Below are 11,997 nucleotides of genomic sequence, written 5' to 3' on the forward strand. Positions count from 1 at the left end.
TAAGGGTATTGTGCTCAATATGGCATAGGTCACACTTGCCCAAAATTTATCATTTAGAATCAACTTTATTAGATAGATGATTAGAGTGGTATTTATTGAAGATAAGTTCATAAAAATAGATTTAGATTAGTTGGACATGTACAAAGAAGGATATAAAATGTATCAATTAGACCGACATATAAATACAACATTAAGGGATTATGAAGGAGAAATGATATGACTATGACAACATGGATAATGTTTGTTAAATATGATTGTGTTGAATAAATTTAGCACCCTAGACAACAATTGGCTGGAAATAATGAAACTTTAAATAGTTGAGATAAGCATGATTTTACATTAGTCAGTGATATTGATAGATTCTTCTTGTTATTAATTGTTGCTAATTTTGTTCAGCAATGCTTTATAGCTTGGAACTCATGCAATTTGTGACCTCGTACCCTAGCTCTAGTAGGCCATTGGTGAGACTGAAGCAAAATAACTCAAAACTGTGGAACAAGAGGCGAAATCATGGAAACAAGAGAATGAGCAAAGTACCCTAGACTAATAAATAAATGTATGATATATTACTATTAAGCATGTAATTAAATAAGATATATTTGGTCAATTTTAATCAAATAATGATGTGAAACTTGTAGGAGTTAATTGAGAAATTATAATGATTAATTGACCAAAACGTGCCAATATAGAATTATTGCTTGCAATACAGATAGATTTTGGAATTCAAAATTTTTAATTTGCTTAGGCAAAGAAGTGCTGTTGAGATTAGCCAAACAATTTAATCAAAAATTCAAAACAATAGTAAATGTTACATGCTCATAACAAAACTCAACACTTAATAACGAGAAGTTCACCTTGAGCAGCTTTTCACTCTTCCACTCTTAGGCTTTAGCGGAGAAAGACGAACCCTATAAGGAAGGAGATTAGCACTAGGAAGATGGCGCCGAAGACCTTCGTTGATGGAGAAGTAGCCGACGGTGGAAGAGGCGGCGGGTGACCGATGATGAGCCAAGGCGTCTTGGGTTTTGAAGATCAATCGTCCCCGCTAGACAGTAGAGGATGAGATTGACGTAGTCTTCCACCGATTCGTTGTACTCCCAGTCGGGCTCGTAGAAAGGGGAGCTGAGAATGTCGATTTCCCCGAGGGCGTTGTAAGCGAGGCCATGATCGACTTCAGGATCGACTATGCACCAATGACGATGAGGCTGGGAGAGGAGGACGCTTTCTTCTCTTGGATTCAAGTCTCATAAGCAAACTAGGGTTTCCCAAGAGAGGGGATGCAAGGGAAAGGAGGCGGCCAAAGTGGGGAGAGGGGGAGGGGTGGTTTGGGGTGTGGGCTTGGATTACGTTAGAAGAGGAGAGAGAAATTAATCAAAAATCTGAAATTAATTTCAAAATTTTAAGTGGATTTGGCAGGATTTAATTTGAATTTTGAATTCAAATTAAAGTGGGAGCGAGCCTTAATAGGAAGCAATAAGATTGATCCCATTAATGGGTAGGCCGGCGGTATGAAGAGGAAGGGGAGGGAGTTGTGGGGAGAGTTTTATGAGTTTCCAAAACAACACATGGGAATTAGGAAAGATGTCATGAAATCCAATTTAATTTGAATTTCAAATAGACTTGAATTTATGCACGTTCCTAATTAAGATTTGCAAATAAGGAAAGTTTTTGAAATTTGAATTTCAAATTTCAAATTGAGGTAATTACTTTCCTTTTCTCTTGGAGCTCATTTAAGAAGGGAGTTATGATGATTGAAATCATCATAATGGAAGGGTTTAATGGGTGGGCCGGCGGTGGAGCTTGAAGAAAGGGTTTCGGCCGGCGGTTATGCGGTCTTGGCCGGCGGTGGGGATGGGTAAGGGTTTAGCGTCAAAGGATTTGAGGATGGTGTGAAGGTGGCCGGTGGGTTGGGTAGAGAGGTATGTGGCCGGCAGCTTGGGTGGAGCCAATGGGGAATGGTTGGTTCCGGGTGGTAGGGGAGAGAGAGAGATGTGGAGAGGCTGGTGGTTTTGAGGTGGTGGCTAGTTAGGGAAAATGAAGGGTGGTGGTGGGGGAGTAAGCCGGTGGTGGTTGGGGAAGAGGGAGAGTTGGAAGGGCTAAGAGATAAAAGAACTAAAGTCGCGAACCTTGGAGTCCACCAAAGGTAGACGGGTATTGCGTGATCCCTCGCCTAGCGTCTCTCCTCTCAAGAACTCATAAAGAGATCTGAACCAAAGAGCTGAAATTTTTCTTTCAATAATCATTCATCATCCTTTTACAAAGCATAATGCCACTATATATAGGCCTCCAACATAAATAAAAGCAAAGTACACAAATGCCCTTAAGGCTGCAACAAGAAAACACTCCCCACAAAGGTAAACTCGGAAAAACTGAAAATAAAATAAAACACATCAAAAGTAAAAACTCTGAATCGTGGCCGTTGATCTACAATCTCTTCGCCGGTACACGTGTCGGAATCTCTGAGCGATGTCCCATCAAATAACATATGAGAACCATGCATTTAACAATTATTTGTTGAATAACTGACAACTTGATTCATTTAGCTTTTGAGTTTTCGAAGAGAGTTCAAGCTTATTTTATTACTAACTTGTGTGAGTATTGATTGAGCCAAACTTGAGTTGTTCATCAAGTACATTGGTTCACTTATAGTTTTTGGTATTGTGGGCAACACTAGTCAATTGCAGGCAACTATCTTTCCTCTTTGATAGATCACTATTCTAAATATTCATGTTTGATTTATGTTCAGTACTTTTCTGTACTTATTTGTTTCTTTAGTAATATGAAGTGTTCCAAATTTTGTGTTAAGTTGTATGCACATGCTTCACTTATTTAGTCCAATGTACTTATTTAGCATTTTCACGTGTTATGCTGGACAAATTTTGATGATTTTATAATGCTGTTAATTCTGATGTGGCAGTTTATTTTTTAGAATGACAAGCTTCTGTTGCAGGGCACCACTTTTTTCTGTTCAAACTGATGATTGGGATTGTTTCTGTGCTGTTCTTTGGGACCCAGTACATGCTGATTGTGCTGTGCCTCAGGTATGTGCTTAACCTATTCGGTTGCTTAGATTAGATTAAATTCAGAGATGATTGGAGCTTGGCGTCATGATTTCTTGGTTAGATGTACATCTATATTACACTTTTGGTTTCTGCATGGATTAGATAATCCGAGCTTCTAGGAAGATGCGACACTCATACCTTTTTTTAACAGGACATTTTTATGAAGATTGATTTATGCCCAGTACTAGAATATTGCTAGAATATTGTTGTTGTTGTTGTTGTTGTAGTGGGATAAAGGCTTGATGTTGTTGTTGTTGTTGTTGTTGTTGTTGTACTAGAATATTGCTTCATCTAATGGTTGTGCATGTTTATGAAGTATGAACTATTTCTTGTTTATATTTTTCCTCCTTAATGAGGTTTAATTAACCAACTAAATTATTCATCTTCTTGAATTGCTTTCATTTATAGATTATTTTTTTATTTATGTTTTTTTTTTTTTACGGTTTATAAATTCAGATTATCATTTTGTCATCATCCCATACTGCAGGAGTTAGATACAGAGGAAGTTCTCAAACATTTGAAATATGTTGAAATGGTATGTTTAAGATAACTCCATCAGTTACTGCATTTTCTGTTTTAAGTTGGATAAGAGGCATTGTCAGTGACATTGTTTTTGCGTACATGTTTCTTGTTCCTTCTTATTTTCTAACAAATTGTATTACATATTTTTCACTTACCTTCTCCTAAACCTGAGATTTATGTTCTAAGCACTGAAGTAAACTGGATGAGTAAATGAATTAATCGAATGCTGCAAATCAACAGTTGTTAAAATTGAACAAATATTATAATATAGTTTACAGTAATTTAACCAGTAGATTTTACGCTTGTGGGATTTTTTTTTTTTTGGTTTATAGTCAAATAGTTCCTTTATGATTGTTTATTTATCTACTAGAGCCTTTTTCCCTTTGGAGGCTTAGGCGAGGCTTTTACCACACGCTTTAGTAATGATAAAAGTAAGAACATCCTGGTCTCATAGTCATAGTTGGAATATTTTTCTTTGGCTTGATTTAATTTTTCGTGAAAGTAATCAACTTGATGACCATTCTCGCATCACAAACCGTATTGAAGACCATGGAAGGTCAGCAAGTTTAAGAACAAGAGCATTTGCCGAGCGCTTTTTAATGTCTCGTTTAGGTTTTGCAGCTTTAGGCGATTGGAACCCTCCTTTTCTTCAGTCAATTAGTATTGTGGGTCGTGTTGGAGAGGACGTTGTGAGGCTGAGGCACAGAAGGGACTGCAAAAGCGTGAGCCATTGGCATCATCGTTTATGAATTTGATGCGATAGCAGCAAGTATGGTCACATTTTGACCATTGAAGAAGAAAATAATTTTTGGCTGGAGGCAGTGACATTAGGCTTTTACCACATGCTTTAGCAGTGTTTTATGGTGCATAATGTTGGCCATTAAACGAGAAGCATAATATTAAGTGTTGCAAAGATGAGGATGCTAAGGTTGATAAGTTGCTTTACACTTAGAGACAGGATACGAAATGAGCATATATGTGAAAATATTGGAGTAGCTCCCGTGGAAGATAAGATTAGAGAGAGTCATCTTAGATGGTTTGGTCATATAAAACGGCGGCCTTCCGATGACCCGGTTAAGAAAGTAGATATATTAGATTTGACTTATGTTTAAAAAGGTAAAAATAGACCTGAAAATGCTTGGTTAGAAAATATTAGAAATGACATTTTTTTTATTAGATTTAAATGAGAATTTAACTCTTAATATGATAAAATAGAGAAAAAAGAATCATATAGTTGACCCCACATAATGAGATAAAGGCTCGATGTTATTGTTATGTTGTTGTATAGTAATTCATATTTATTTGTATACAAATTCTGCATTTCCCTCATCTTTTGAGGCCTTGCAATTCGAATTCCCAAGGTAACCAAGTCAAACAATTAGTATTTGGCAAAATGTTATTTTCATGATTTTTTTATTCATGACCAATCAAACCATTACAATAAGCCCAGCATCATCATGAATTTTATTTTTATTTTGTAACAACTATCAGAAACCTATTGTTCTCCTACAACAAATTGAGTTTCTTGCAGTTAAAGAGTCGGCTGAACAACAGAGTGAAACCTGTTTGAGGCAAAACTTCTGAAATCTGGGATGGAACATTGCAATTAGCTATCAACGGTCAATTAAAATTTTGCTGGGCTGTGTATCCTGTACAGACGACTTGTGCTGTTACAGGTTTTTGGATTTTCAACCAGGCCTTCCATCTTCATTTCTTAGTTGTATTGCTGCCCACATTTTCTGTTATTTTTTTTTTTTTTCCTTCCAGTTCTGTTTGAATTCTCTTGAAAAAAAAAAACAGAAAAAACAGAAATATTGCACCATATTTAGGTGATATGTTCGGTGTGGCCTACTTTTTTGAGAGTAGTGAATCAAATGGTGTAGCCTTTGATCTCATTTAATTGTATTCCTTGAGAAGATTGAAGAATATATGGAAGATTAAATTTCCATTTTTCTATGTTTCACAGTGAATACATTGTGAGAAATATTGGATGGTAAGAACCCTAATTATTGCAGTAAATATTAATTTGTGATGATTTTGTTTTTATAAAATGCTTAAATGTGATAGGAAAAGGAGGCTTAGAAGAACATGCATTGCAGATCAATCAAAAGAGGGAAAGATTGAAGGTATGCATTAAACAAATATCATAAATTCTTTTCTTCTAATATATTTTCGACCTCTAAGAATTATGAAAATAATTGGACTAAAATTTTGGTCGACTGTTTAATTAGTTATTGTATTGCAATAGCTTTGTTGACTGTTTCATTTATTATTATTGTAAGCCGGCATTCATTTCAGCTACTTCTTTTCTTCTAATATTATCAAAATATTTATCTCAATATTATGTGCTATCAAGTTAAGAAAAATAGTCTGGCAAGCAAGAGAAGATTATTGGTTGAATTATTGACCTACCAAGTTTTGGAATTGAAATGACCCAACAAGGGGAGATTATTCTGTGCGAAAAATGGATGTTTCGGAGGTCAATCAGAACACATAACGTCACCTGATATCCAGCATCAATACCGAACAAAAAATTGACGTTGCACGTTCAAATTGGTCCCCGAACTCTGTCCGATGCTCATACAGAATAATTTATTCAACCACGGATAGTAAATTTAAAGGAAATCTACTAAAAAAGTAATTAAAATTTACTTGAATTAAATGATCCCATAAAGATGAAAATGTAATATACCAATTTTTTTTTATTAGTCTTTATCAATATCAATGAACAATAATCAATAAACCTTCAATAAATATTTGATATTAAAGAAACATAAAAAGTTGATTTCAGGATGTTGATTTAGGCTTCATTAGGAAAAGTTTTGGCTATTATTTTTCACTATTTTTAAGAAAATTTTTTACTAAAAATTTACTTTAAAAAATAATAAGAAAACAATCCTTAAGTAAGCTTTAGAGATTGTTTGGGGGCCCTGCAATTTTTGTGAAAAATGATGGTAAAATTATTATGAAAAATATATATTTTAAGTAATATAAATATTTCCTTATATTACATGCTAATGAATCTAATTTAAAAAAAAAAAACTTTCCAACATAATTAAAAAAAAATACAATAGCAAAATAAAAATGTAATTATAATTTGAAGGATAAAACATTTGAGATAAAAACAACCCTTTCGGCTGCAGTTAAACCAATGAACTAATTGTAACCAAACAGAAATATCGCAACAATCTGAAGATAAAGCAGTCAAAAGCTGCACCAAATAAAACCTTCTTAGGCTGCCATAGAGGCAGGAATTAACACGTCGCATTCAGGTGCAGCAGCTCCACGAGATAATGGAAACATATTAATATTTTTTGTTTCATTTCTGACGCTAGTATTAAAACTGTACACTTGATAGAAATTTAGGCTTTTTTTTTTTACTGTTTCTTTGGTCGACTGTTTAATTAGTTATTGTATTGCAATAGCTTTGTTGACTGTTTCATTTATTATTATTATTGTAAGCCGCATTCATTTCAGCTACTTCTTTTCTTCTAATATTATCAAAATATTTACAAGTTAGTGTGTTCGGCAATATCATCAAATATTTATCTCAATATCATGTGCTATCAAGTTAAGAAAAATAGTTTGGCAAGCAAGGGAAGAATAATGGTCGAACCATTGACCTACTGAGTTTTGGAATTGAAATGACCCAACGAGGGGAGAGATTATTCTGTGCGAAAAACGGATGTTTCGGAGGCCAATCAGAACGCGCAACGTCACCTGATATCCAACACCAATACCGAACAAAAAATGACGTGACATGTTTAAATTGGTCTCCGAACAGTGTCCGATATTCAAACAGAATAATTTATTCAACTACGGATACAAATTTAATGGAAATCTACTAAAAAAGGAAATTAAAATTTACTTGATTTAAATGGTCCCATAAAGATGAAAATGTAATATACCAAATTTTTTATTACTCTTTATTCTTATTAGTCTTTATCAATATCAATGAACAATAATCAGTAAACCTTCAATAAGCATTTGATATTAAAGAAACATAAAAAGTTGACATCGGGATGTTGATTTAGGCTTCATTAGGATAAATTTTTTGCTATTATTTTTCACTATTTTTAAGAAATTTTTTTACTAAAAATTTACTAAGAAAACAATCCTTAAGGCTTAGAGATTGTTTGGAGCCACTGCAATTTTTGTGAAAAATGATGGTAAAATTATTATGAAAAATATATATTTTAAGTAATATAAATATTTCCTTATATTACATGCTAATGAATCTAATTTAAAAAAAAAAAACTTTCCAACATAATTAAAAAAAAATACAATAGCAAAATAAAAATGTAATTATAATTTGAAGGATAAAACATTTGATATAAAAACAACCCTTTCGGCTGCAGTTAAACCAATGAACTAATTGTAACCAAACAGAAATATCTAAACAATCTGAAAGATAAAGCAGTCAAAAGCTACAACAACATCAACAACATCAAGCCTTTATCCCACTACGTGGGGTCGGCTACATGAATCCTTTTTCTCCATTGTGTCCTATTAAAAGCCAAATTCTCGTTTAAATCTAATAAAGAAAGGTCATTCCTAATATTTTCTAACCAAGTCTTTTTAGGTCTACCCCTACCTTTCTTAACACAAGTCAAATCTAATACCTCTACTCTCTTAACTGGGTCGTCGGAAGGCCGCCTTTTTATGTGACCAAACCATCAAAGCTTTTGGCTTTTCGATCTTTGAAAATGATACTACAAGAATGGATGATGGAAGTCAAAGGGATTATAATTGGGGGGGTTTATAGTAATCAATCAGGTGAAAAAAGAGGCCAACTTGTGAATTGCATTAGGCGTTTCTTGTTCAGCTGTCATTCATTCCTCATCATCAGATTGTATTGCTGTAACTTTAGGCGTCGATATCATGGTTGAATGTACAGGAATTACACCTGATAGATAAATCCATATGATCAGATGAAAAAGACTCAGAATAGACTAAAATAAAAAATATCACAGTAACAGAAATATTATTTGATAAAAAATATCATAAGGAATTAGAAAGATATATACCCTAAAAAATTTTGTATTAAAAAACTGCTTTAAGAAGCAGAAAGAAAGCCGTCCCAAACGAAGTCAAAATCATCCTCTTCTAAAGATTATTCATACGAAATCCGTGGGCTTCAAATCTTGTATTACAGTTGACTTGAGGTTTAAAAATAACTAATTTTGGACTGTTTCATGGCTTTCTTTATTCTAACACATGATCATGAAATTAACCAGTTGTTACCAAATTTTCATCATTTAAGGCCACATACTTAAATAAGCTTCTGCTCTACTATTCTTCAAACAAGATAGATATGGAATTGAAGCTCATTGGCTCCAAACACAAATAGGAGCAGAGTAGTAAATTATATCAGAAAAATGACCAAATCATTTTGCTAATTGAAGCATGTTTTGAAGATTCAATGGTGATAGAAAACTGATAGCTAATCGGTAAAAAGTTTCTTCTCATATCATTGATGAATAAAGTGCTGGATCACTCCAAAAAGAACAATTTTTTTTAATCCAAAACATGGCATTTTCAAACAAAAAAATACATCATGCAACCTGATCTATAAAACAAGAAGCATTCCTGATGAAGCTTACATGTTCATAACATCTTTAGCTTAAGCTAGGGTGCAAGTGAGTTACTCGTTAAAAAGCTCACAAGTCAAGTTTATCAAGCCACAAGCTTGAGCTCAAGCTCAAATATAACTCTTATAATATACGAGTTTGATCTAAAGCTTTACTCGGCTTGTTGGCTTATGAGCCAACTTTATTAAATCCCTTTATGGTAGATAGTATAAAAGGTTTCTCATGTCCGCACAATTTAGGAACCTAGGGCATGCCCCTCCCATGCTATGTCGCCAATTTCGTTCTTCGTTCCGTTGCAACTTTATCTTCTCACCTTTTCACCAAGCTCCTGTTGCAACAACTTATCTTCTTTTCCAAACGCCAGCACACCACCGCTCCCATTGCAACTTCCCCCTCTTCTCCTTCAAACATTATTGATATCATCTCCAACAAGCTTCCATTGCGACATCCTCATTTTCATCTTCTTCAAATGTTGCTTTTGCCATCATCAAGATTCCCTTTTATTCTCCTTCAAACACTATTGGTAGCTTGTACACCAAACTCACATTGCGACTTCCAATAACACTTCTCTAGAAACCTCGAGCTCATAAGTGGAATGTGAGCTTGCCAATACATTGATGATACAAGTTTCAGCTCCATATGTGAGGTCGAGCTCGAGCCTATTTGATTCAAGCTTGAATCAACTCATTTACATCCCTCACTTAAACCCTTCTATTCTAGCAATAACAATGCAATTATTCAAATATAAATGGTCATATAATCCAAAAGTATAGGTCATCATTTAAGCATTGGTAATCCTATCATGATATCTAAGCATCCAAAATCTATTCAAAACTTTGTATGCAAACTCTTGACTCTTCACCTCTTTTTGTGTAATCACATAAATAACAAAAATACATGGTGTATTGTGTTGGTAGGAGTTATTGGATTTTCAGGTTATACAGACATATGACATATTAATTTATAGTGCAGGGTCATATATATATATATATATATTATGGATCTATTTGCGTTATTTATTTCATCCTTGCTCAAGTTGGATGTAAAAAAAATTATTTTAAAGCTCGGTTCTACCAATTGATCAATCCTAATGAATTCCGGTGCAACATCCTACATACAGCTTGTGTCTATGCCAATCAGAAGGCCAAAAAAAAAGAGTCTAAAGAAATTGGATGGAAGAATCTTCCACTTCATAATTGTGAATAGCAAATGTCCCAGATCTTCCAGAGTGAAGAGACCAGTAGCAACATATTTATCCTCCCCATACTCTCTCTTTGAAGGTAATAGCAGCAGTTAATCACAAAATCTAGCGGCAATGAGAAAATAATCGTTTTGCAGATGTTTCAATAACAAACAGTAGGAACACACATAAATTTCAAAATCAAGAGAATACATACATATTTGTCTTCAATACATGAAAACCAATCAATCAATCTTTGACACAAATTTGGGCACCAATCAGAATACCACAATATCATTACACAGATGAACAAGACTATACAGTGAGCTCAAACTAGATAACAATATCATATTTGACCAGCATTCACTGGCAACTCAAATCCTCTAACATTTTCATTTCATCATAACTATACAAAAAATTTTATGATAAGAAACAAAAGCCATTGGAATCAATTCAGATAATTAAATCTTCTACTCAAAAATTACTGCGGCATAGTTTATGATTATGTCAAAGTTCTAATAATGAACAGCCTCAGCTTTTCAGGCAGAAACACTGATGATGCTAGATCCACCATGCCGAGACCCAAATAAGCACCATAAATCTTATAATAAAATTCCCAAAGCGTAAATAACCAAACACAGGCAATGCACAAAACTTATAACAAAAGGACCCCTCAAATCAATAACTGTAAGACGCAAAATCCTTACCATCCACAAAATAGGAAGAGGATGGCCATCCACAGACTGTGGTACGAGAAAGCTTCTCCTCCTTCGTCAGCAGATTCTCAGGTCGATGGAAGATATCCACCTCACTGAGTCCCTGTAGTACAGGCGGAGCCCAATAGGAGGCGCCAGGGGCGAAGGGTAGCCACCCCGGAGCAGCTTTCTTGATGACGAAACTCTGGATCGCGTCCTCTATCCTCTTCAAGGTGAGAACCTCGACCTCAACGGTGCTTGCATCCGATCCGCCCCCCAAATCCAACGCCGACAGCTGCTTCGCCTTAGGCCGAGAGGATCGTAAGCGGACGCTAACGAGTTGTGACGGCGTTGATCGTGTAATGATGCCGTATCTAATGCCAGGGAATGCGACTTCGCGTACTAGGATTTCGGAATCGCGGACTAGGGTTTGAGATATGAATCTCGCCATAGGCTGACAGAAAGAAATTGGCGATGGATACAGGTTCGAATGTGGAAAACCAATTTATCGGTCGGTGGAGGTGACGTGGCAGTGATGGACTGATGGGTTAAAGAATAGAAAATATCTTATTAAAATCGTTTATTATTAATTTATTGATATTTAATATAATTATTGTATATTATTTTGAATAAAAGAAATATTTCATTGAATACATACTATTATAACAAATCATCAAATTTATATCAATAAAAGTATTAACAAGTTAATAATGGCCAATACCACTTGCTTTTTTATAAACCAAAGGAAAAAAATATTAGGTTAAAATATCATCATTAAATATATAATAAATATATAAAAATTGTATAATTCTTAATAAAATATTATGTTAATGGATTGATTGACATGTTAAATAAAAAAAAAAGTTTAATTAAAAATACTCCCTTTTTACAAAGATATAAAAAATATTTCATGAAAATTGTGGAAATTAAAATGGCTGTGAATTTTT

The 11,997-nt window shown here is 34.3% G+C and overlaps 2 protein-coding genes across 11 annotated transcripts in view; one reads left to right on the plus strand and one right to left on the minus strand.

Moving 5' to 3' along the window:
• The window catches only part of LOC110113292, a 44,535-nt gene extending 38,997 nt beyond the window's left edge, over positions 1 to 5,538 (plus strand). For 7 of the 10 annotated variants that reach the window (XM_020845818.2, XM_020845849.2, XM_020845833.2 and 4 more), the window contains 3 exons: positions 2,951 to 3,041; positions 3,550 to 3,597; positions 5,116 to 5,534. In XM_020845818.2, coding sequence (XP_020701477.1) covers positions 2,951 to 3,041; positions 3,550 to 3,597; positions 5,116 to 5,154 — 178 coding nt within the window. In that variant the 3' untranslated portion in view covers positions 5,155 to 5,534. Of the gene's footprint in view, positions 1 to 2,950; positions 3,042 to 3,549; positions 3,598 to 5,115 lie in introns of all 10 variants that reach the window. The other 3 variants (XM_028701107.1, XM_028701108.1, XM_020845807.2) reach the window with 2 other exon arrangements.
• Positions 5,539 to 8,361: 2,823 nt separating this feature from the next.
• Positions 8,362 to 11,541, minus strand: LOC110113205. Its single transcript, XM_020845676.2, has 2 exons — positions 11,063 to 11,541; positions 8,362 to 8,490 (listed from the first exon to the last, which is right to left on the minus strand). The coding sequence occupies exons 1-2, from the start codon at positions 11,499 to 11,501 to the stop codon at positions 8,417 to 8,419; spliced, it is 513 nt and encodes a 170-aa protein (XP_020701335.1). The 5' UTR covers positions 11,502 to 11,541; the 3' UTR covers positions 8,362 to 8,416.
• Positions 11,542 to 11,997: the final 456 nt, after the last annotated feature.

This window comes from Dendrobium catenatum, unplaced genomic scaffold (genome assembly GCF_001605985.2).
Source record: "Dendrobium catenatum unplaced genomic scaffold, ASM160598v2 fragScaff_scaffold_1638, whole genome shotgun sequence".
Classification (NCBI taxonomy): domain Eukaryota; kingdom Viridiplantae; phylum Streptophyta; class Magnoliopsida; order Asparagales; family Orchidaceae; genus Dendrobium; species Dendrobium catenatum.